An 8,761-nucleotide genomic window follows, 5' to 3' on the forward strand; every position below is an offset into this window, starting at 1 on the left:
GTTCTCAAAGCACCCCTGCATCTCCCCCATCCCCTCCTCCCCCAGCGCGGTCCCTAGCGCAGCCACGCCTGCCTCTCCTGGATCCGGCGCAAAGTTATTTAACGCTGTAATTAGCCGGCAGGGTGAGTCATCGGCTCCCCGGGCCTCGCTGCTGCGGCGGCAGAGACCCTGTGGAAGGAACCACGCGCGCAGGCCCACTCGGCCTGGTGGGACCTCAGAGGACCTTCCAGAGACACCCCCCTCCCCAGGTCTCCTCTCAGAAAGAGGCGAGGGCCCAGAGAGGCCTGGGGGAAGGCCATCTCCTCCTCCCTATCCCTCCCCACGCCTTCCTCTCACCCACCTGGAGTTATCCTGGTCGGAATGAGGCAGTTTGCTGCCGTCCCCCGACCCCTCCCCGCATTGCACTTAGGCCGTGAACCGCCTTCTGATGAATTAACTCACACGCACCCAAGTCTGGGGGAAATTCCTGCATGATCCCGGAGAAGGGCTTTTTAGACTAAAGCCCAGACGAGACTCATCCAGGCTGAGGCTTCACCTCCAGCTTGGCAGCACCAATGCCCACCTCCCTCTACCCCCACGCACACGAGCCGGCGCTTCCCTGGCTGCTCTGGGGGGGGCCCCAGCACCGAGCTCCTCCTCCTCCACCTGCCTGGCCCCCTCCCCCAGCACCCCGCACCCAAACCTCCTCCCCACCGGGGCTCCCTTCCTCCCCGCTCCTCCCTCCCCTCTCCCCCAGACTCGCCTCCTCCCCTTCTCCCGCTCGCAGGCTCTCTCCCCTACCCCCTCCCAACCCCCTCCTCCCCTCTTCACCCTCTCCCTGCACCCTAAGCTAACTTCCTCAGGCTTCCCGGCCGCTGGTAGGCCGGTGGGCGTGGAGTGCGGCCCTGGCCCTGTCGCCAGGGAGGCGCAGACGTAGGGGCACCAGAGGTGGGAGGTGCTGGGGGTGGGGCCTGCGGGGGTCGCAGGAAGAGAGCCCTGGGGTGGGGGGTGGCGTTCCCAAATCGGCCAGGGGCACCGTCAAGGGGAGGAAGGCGGAGAGACGCGGCGGGGGTGGGGGCCAACTCTCCTTGGGGAGGCGGCGGAGGGGCGTCCTAGGGCCTGCGGGGGCTGGGGGGGGGGCGAGGGAGGGCGGTGCCTGGGCCAGGCGCGCAGGACCGCGGGCGGGGTGGGGGGAGCGGAGCGTCCTGGGAGGGGCGCCGCGGGCTGGGGAGGGGGCGCGCGCGCCCTGCGGTCCTCGGCGCCGCATCGGTTCCCGGCGCGGGGCCGCGGCGGCAGCGGGAGGCGGAGGATGTGGGCTCCGGCGGCGGCGGCGGCGGCGCGGGCCCGGGAGGACGCGGGAGGATGAGGAGGAGGCCGGCGGTCCGGCCGCGCGGCGCCGGGAGGAGGCGCAGGCGGCGGGGGCGGCGGCGGGCGGCGGCGGGCGCGCGGGGTGCGGGCCGGCTTGGGCGCGGAGGATGAAGTGGAGCGTCCGCGGGGCCTGCGCCGCGCTCTCCTCCTGCCTCCTGCTCGCCTGCGCGCTCAGCGCCGCCGCCGTCGGCCTTAAGTGCTTCTCTCTGGGCTCGGAGCTGCGCGGGGAGCCGTTCCGGCTGGGGGCGGCCGCCGGCGCCTTCTACTCGGGGCTGCTGCTGGCTGCCGGCCTCTCGCTGCTCGGCGCCGCCCTGCTCTGTTGCGGGCCCCGGGACGCGCCCCTCGAAGGGCCGGGCCCGGGCCCGGGGCTCGGGGTCCCCGCGGCTCCGACAGGGGCTCCAGAGGCCGCGCCGGGAGAGCCGGGGGCGGCAGCCGGGTCCTCGGGGCCGGTGAACAGCCAGAACCTGCTCCTGCTCGGCGTCCTCGTCTTCATGCTCGGAGTCCTCAGCGCCTTTGCGGGCGCCGTGATCGACGGCGACACTGTGTCCCTAGTGGAACGCAAGTACTCCCACTACTGCCTGCCCCCGCGCGCGCCGGCTGCGGCCCCCGGCCCGGCCCCCGGCCCCGCGGCCGCCGCCCCAGGCCCGGCCCCAGGCGCGCCGCGCGCACGCAGCACCCTGGACAGCGCCACGTCCGCCAAGTGCCGCCAGCTGAAGGACTACCAGCGCGGCCTGGTGCTGTCCACCGTCTTCAACTCGCTGGAGTGCCTCCTGGGCCTGCTCAGCCTCCTGCTGGTCAAGAACTACAAGTCGTCGCAGGCCCGGCGCGGCCGGCGCGGCAGGCGGAGGGGAGGCCGGGCCCTGGCTCGGCCCCGCAGCGGCCCGGGGCTCCGCGCGCAGCTGCCAGCCTCCCGGGCGCGGCGCGGCCGGCGGGGCCGGCGGGGGCGGCGGCTGCAGCAGCGGCCGAGCGAGGCTTCCATCCTGTCCCCGGAGGAGTCGGACTTCGCCGCCCCGGGGGACTGCGCGGGCTTCGCGGCGCACCACGCTGTCTCCTACATCAACGTGGGCGTCTTCCACGCGTTCGACGAGGCGGGCGTGGAGGTGTGCTGCGGGGGGCACCCATCAGTGGAGCTGCCGGGGTACGCCCCCTCGGACCCCGACCTCAACGCCTCGTACCCCTACTGCTGCCGGCCGCCCTGCGAGGCGGTGCGCCCCTGGGAGCCGAGCCGGGCCTGCTGAGCCCCTGGGCCGACCCCGGACGGACCGCGCCCTCGTGCTCCTCCGCACCAGACCACCGCAGCGAGGGAGGACCGGGGCTGGCGGGGCGCAGAGCCAGGCCTCGCCGTGGCGTCTCATCTCCAGGGGCAGTCTGGCCCGGCGCCGCTGAGGGCTCCCGGCCAGAGACTGGTCCTCCAGTATTATCGTTTCTGTGTCTGGGAGGTATCTCTTCTTTTCTGTGTCTGTTCGTATCCGGATTCCATTTTAAAGTTTACAATAAATGTTTTGGGGTTGGCTCGCCCCCACCGCACTTCTCTTTGGCAAGTCCGTTTCCTGGGGTCTTGCTCCAAGGTCCCTGGTGAGAGCTCACCGCGCGAGGGTGGTTTCGCGGCAGGAAGAACCCTCGCGGAGAGGACAGAAGGACAAAGCTGCTGGTACTTTAGGAATGAAAGAAGAGAAAAGCACCCACAGCAACACTTTGTACACGGATGTGCCTGCTTTTGTCGATACTTTCTTACTGTAAAGCTCTCCATAAACAGTGAAAATGTTTGGTAAATTTATTGCAATTTAAAATTGGTGAGTTCCTTTATTAAATTAATTGCTATGTTACTGGAGATATTCATCAAATTGGAGCTGGAGGATGTCTACACACATCAGTTTGGGGGAAATGGTTGAGTTTGGTCTGACAGATCCTGAGTTTGAACAGTCGTATTCTGATCGCTGGCTGACTTCATCCAGCCTCTTTCTGAAGCTAACCTTTTTGTGTGTACCAGGTTCCATACTTTGCTGTTTTTGGAAACTGGCTATGGGGTTTCTACTGCAAAGCTGAGCTTATTTCTGGTTAATATCTATGAACAATCCAATCCTATTTTGGAAAGTCACAGTCATAGTTTTTCTGGCAAATTATTTTCCTGTTTAATTCATTAATCTGGTAATTTTGAATATTGTAGCATTTCACTTAAAATATACCCCTTAAATAGCCTTAATTGATGTGAAGGTCATACTTGTAAATCATTAGGATATACATGTGTGTGCATATTTACACACACAATATGAAATGTGTTCCACATGATGGTGAAGATGATGGTGCAGTGTGTTTCCATCCAGTTGGTGGGCTGGCTGGGAGCCAAGCAGACTCAGGGTCTCGGGAAATGGCGATCTAATGCCCATGTCCTGGGCTGGTGGCACCAGGCAGGTATGCCACTGATTGTGAGCATGCTCCCAGCAGAGCCCCACCATGACCCAAACGGCAAGTGCCTCCTGCAAGAGGAGATGGGGCACACCCAGTGCTCTGCCGGGGGTGAGCACAGCACAAAACACTTTAGGTGAGAAAAGCTCGAGAAATAATGTGTAATATCTTTGCAATGTATAGGGGTTCACTTCCAACTGTGGAATAGCAGCCAGATTTGGGGATGGAGGTGGTTTCCAGGTGCAGGCTCTGGAAGGAGGTCTCTCCTCAGCTCCCAGATGCCCTGCCTAAAGCCTGTGTTCCCGTATACCCCCGAGACTGAGGCGCTGTCCCAGCTGAGACCTAGCCAGGCTGCCCAGCTGTAGTGGAGGCCACACAGACCGGTGAGGACCTGTCACCCTGGCTGATCCACGGAGGTGGCAGACCTGTTGTACTGATTCCAGGACAACTACTAGAAAACGTGGGGATCTGATCAAAGAGGTTGTGTGCCCATGTTCCCTCCTTGGCATGTTGATGCCGCCTGAGGAGAAAGAATCATTCAGGGCCACTTTACTAGGTTCTCATCCACAGGCCTCCTGAGATACTGGTCTATGTTAGGCCTCTGGATTCAGCCAGGCTGAAGGCATGGCCCAGTAGTCCACCACTGGTCGTTACGGTCTGGCTCCACTTCTGCCCCTGCACCACCAGCCCATTGGTCACCAACCTAAAGCAGAAAATGTGCTAAGTGGCAGCAAAGTGACTTTTAAAATACTTTCCCACCTACCTACATCAAATCAATAAGGTCTTGTCAGGCGTGCCTGCTTCCTGAGAGGGGCTGTGCCCAACTCCTGGAGCAGAGACCTCACGGCAGCTGCAAGGCTGACCTCCCACCGCTACAGCGGAGGCAACCAGGCCAGTGTATGCCTGACGGGTGGGCACACAGCGCACCTGCAGAAGGCAGCTGGGCAGGGACTGCCTGCATGGAACCAACACATGGGCAGCATGGACGTAAGATGTCAGAGCTTCCATACTCTCCTTGTTTTAGGAGGGGTTACACGATTTGGACAGCTTAAAATGTTAGGTGCCTTATGAGTCTTTCAAATTTGCTATCAAAATCAGTGACCTGTGTAAAGTTTCAGACTTTTCTTGGGTTAGACTAGAAGGCAGGACCAGGAGGGGCTGGCAGGGCATCAGGCCGTCCTCAAGGTCGTCTGGCTGGGGCAGCAGGGAGCACCTGGTGGCACAGAGAGCTGCTTTTCCCCAGCAAACTTCTATGTGACCAACAACTAGATGAGATTTTTAAAGATGCGAGTGTTTCCAACTCCACGAATATTATTAACTTCACTTTACAGAGGGTGATACTGATGTGGGATACCAGGGATTTATCTTTTAAAGTTTACTGGAGGAAATAAAATCCCAAATATCCCCAAACTCTAATTGTTCCAAAGATCGGTGCTCAGGGAAGTGAGTGGAGAGTCACAGAGCTCAATTCTTTCTGACTAGCACTGCGTCTCGAGGCCTCTGCAAGTTCCTCCAGGTCATCGACTCTTGGCAGCACTTTTATCCACATTCATTCTACTTTCTGAAAGTTTAAGTCAGTTGTTTAGAATTGACTCTTTATGCTCCTTGGAAAATAATGCCAGTTCTTGAAACTTTCTTAAAATGGGTCTCATTCTGCTTCTCAGAATAACAATAACTCTTGGCCTGGTAGAGGCCAGACTGAGAGTTTATTATTATGATGAAACACCAAAATTAAACTAAATACATTTTAGCATTTTTACATGGCTTAATGCTGAGTTTGTAAGCTATTGGTTTAAACATTAAAGTTGTCTACTTTTAAGGGAATAATTTAAGATGACACATGATGTAGTTGCCAAACAAGCCGTGTTTCCTGAAGATGGATTAACAAGTGCTCCTGGGCCTCAGGTACGTGGGTTTACATGCCTTCCTTAGTCAGAGAGGGTGCTCTGTCTTGGCAACACAAATCTGAACCACACAACTGAACTTTCGACTGAAATTCAATTAAATAATCATTTAATTTAAAAAATCAGTCAGATGGCATTTGTGGTGAAGATCAAATTGCTTGTGATTGAAATTTTGACTCCTGTCTGGTGTCATGACATGGTGTAGGCAAAGGCACACTGCACACACACGAGTGCACACATGAGCATATACACATGCACGCACACGCGAGATGCATGGGCACACACATGATAGCGAGCACATGCACATATGTGCACACACATGCTCATGCAGGTGTGCACATGTACACAGCACACACTCATACATACACATGTACATGCATACATGCACAGGCACATGCACATACACATGTTACACACATGCATGCAAACACACATACAAACACACACGGCCTCCTGGGTGGTGTCTGAGGGCCAGGCCAGCAGCCCTGCCTGGGGCATCCAGGACCCCAGTTGGAAACTGTCCAGGGTAGTGTGGCCTGGCTGTGGACTGGTGCGTCCCCTTGGTGCAGCGATGTAGGATCTGCGCATGGGGAGCATACCTCGGAGGGTAGCTGGTGGGGGCTGAGCTGCACGTAGGCCCTCACTCTGTCACATGCAGGTGGGGCAGGTTGGTGGGTGGCCCCTCACCCAGGTGCCAGCACAGCGCAGCTACATCAGAGCTGCATTGGGGTTGGGGCGAGTGCAGGGGCCAGACTGAGCTCCTGGGTACCCAGGGGGTCTGTGTTATGCAGACTGCTGCGGCTTGGTTGGTGCTGACCTCCTAGGTCATCTTTGGGTCTAGCTTCCCCTCTGAACAAGGGCTGCATGCACGCATGCTGTCCCCGGTGCCCTCAAAGTTATTATTGCCCCAAAGCACTGTTTCTCTCCAAGATATGAAAGAAAATGAATAAACGATGTAGACCTTACGAAAAATGACTTCTGGCATATAAATAAGTACAAAATTTATATACCTGTGTACCTCTTTTTATATGAGACACAGGCGGCAGCCTCATGTCACTTTCCAGATGACCCAATATCTTCACTTTATTTGCCACTTTTCAGCATAGTAATTGACAGGAACAAAACCCCAACAAAATTTAACTTAGGAAAATAGTGTGCATATATCATCCTGTCCCCAGTTTGAATTCTCCTGAGGACTCCCAGGGTGGCAGGAGAAAGCCTGGTAGTTCCTGCCAGAGAGCCATGTTTGTAACAGTTTTCTTAAAATCTCCCTGTGTAGAGGGGAAGCTGCTTACACGTGAGTCTCACCAGAGAAACCCTGATCTCCGTTTTGCCTTTTTATCTGCCGTTGATCTGCCGTTGATTGACAGAGTGTCAATACAAATCTTGTCACTTTAGGATCAGTAAAATCTATGTTAAAGCACAATACCCTCCACAAAACAGCCCTTTACTCCCCGGCTCTGCTGGCTTTCATCCTGGCCTGGCCGACAGTGTGGAGTGTGACCAGCTCTACTTGGGACGTGTGCAGGGCAGGAGGGCTGAGCAGTAAGTGGTGGAGGAGGCCGCCCTACCCTGTTCTGCCCACGGCTCCTGGAGGGCCCCACTTGCGTGCCTCTCTCCCGTCGTCCAGGCCCTGAATCTCCCGTGATGTGCCTGCAGTGGTCCCTACACTCCTAAACCACCCGCCTGTGCCCTTTCTTCATCTCCAGTCCTGAGGCAACGTCTTCCTAAAACATGGGTCACCTCGTGTTATCCTTGCAGAAACTTTCAGGAACTGCCCTTCCCCTGAAGGAAGGTAAACCCTGTGGACCTGGCCCAGCCTGACCTTCAGCCTTCTCTGTGGGCCGCCAGGGGCTGGGGACGGACTGGCAAGGGACTGCCATCTGGTGGGGCCATGTGAATAAACAGGTGTGACGACTGAGGCTGCCTGGATAAGCATCGGGGTGTGCAGTGGCGTTGACTGGATGAGGGGGAGGGAAAGGGACGTCAGGATGTGTCGCTGGGGCTGGCATTATTGGCCGGGACCACCTCAGGGGCCAGGATGTTGAGGAGCTTGTGTTGGTTTCCTGCAGCTGCTCTCACAAAGTGCCACGCATTGGTGCTTTGTTCATTGTCCCGCAGTCTGGAGGCCTGAAGTCCGAGATCCAGGCATCAGCAGGGTTGCTTCTTCTGGAAGCTCTGAGGAAAGTCCACTTCTCACGCCTCTGCTGGCTTCTGGTGGCTGGGGCAGACCTGACGGTCCTTGGCTTGCCGACGCGTCCTTCCAATCTCTGCCTTCATGTGGGCTTCTCCTCTGTCTCTAGGTGTCATTCCCTGTCTCCCAAAGGGACACTCATTGGATTTAGATCCCACTGTATCCAGTATGATCTGCAAAGCCCCTAATTCCAATTAGGGCCATGTTCTGGGTGGACAAGAATTTTGAGAGACAATACTGAACCCAGTAAAGAACTCAACCAAGGCTCATGGTTGCTCATTCTTTTCTGCAGGAATTCCTTCCTATATGGGGCTCCTGAGGGACGAGCACCCCTTCCCTGGGCCAGGACCGTGTGGGAATGAAGCTGTTGGAGCCCTCATCAGGCCACAGGTGTTCACGGACCTGAATAGGTCTGAATAGATGAATATTCTAATAAAGCTGAAACATTAAAATTAATTGTCCAAGGGAAGAACTTTCTGAAAATAAGTTACATTTGGCTTGTTTGCAAATATTTTCAGTAACAGCCACAATAACCCAATTATTTTGCAAATCCACACTGGCACATGTCACTCTCCTCAGTGTGGGTGGGGCCAGCTCTGAGTCCAGCCAGGAGACTCAGCACACACGCAGACAAAAGGCTGCATGACTGTGAGCTCATGGCCCCCAGGCTGCTCTAAAAGGGACCTTCTCTGACACGGATTTTCCTGGACCCTCTGCTTTGGGCCTTGAGTCCTTGATTCACACATTTCCTTCTGCGAACGTGCCCTTCCCCATCCCCTGACCCCGTCCCTTTGTCCTGGCCCAGCTGGGACGTCACCTTTGCTGGGAGCCTCCCTCCCATTCTCTGGCAGGACAGGGTCTATTCTGCTGGCCCCTTCACTGCGGCGCTTTCCACGCCTGTCCCAGTGGC

General features: G+C 57.3%; 1 protein-coding gene across 1 annotated transcript; it reads left to right on the top strand.

Moving 5' to 3' along the window:
• Nucleotides 1-1,188: 1,188 nt before the first annotated feature.
• TMEM271 (transmembrane protein 271) lies at nt 1,189-6,629 on the top strand. Its single transcript, XM_070262871.1, has one exon. It carries the CDS (start codon nt 1,455-1,457, stop codon nt 2,583-2,585), a length of 1,131 nt encoding a protein of 376 aa, XP_070118972.1. The 5' UTR covers nt 1,189-1,454; the 3' UTR covers nt 2,586-6,629.
• Nucleotides 6,630-8,761: the final 2,132 nt, after the last annotated feature.

Source organism: Equus caballus, chromosome 3 (genome assembly GCF_041296265.1).
Source record: "Equus caballus isolate H_3958 breed thoroughbred chromosome 3, TB-T2T, whole genome shotgun sequence".
Lineage (NCBI taxonomy): Eukaryota > Metazoa > Chordata > Mammalia > Perissodactyla > Equidae > Equus > Equus caballus.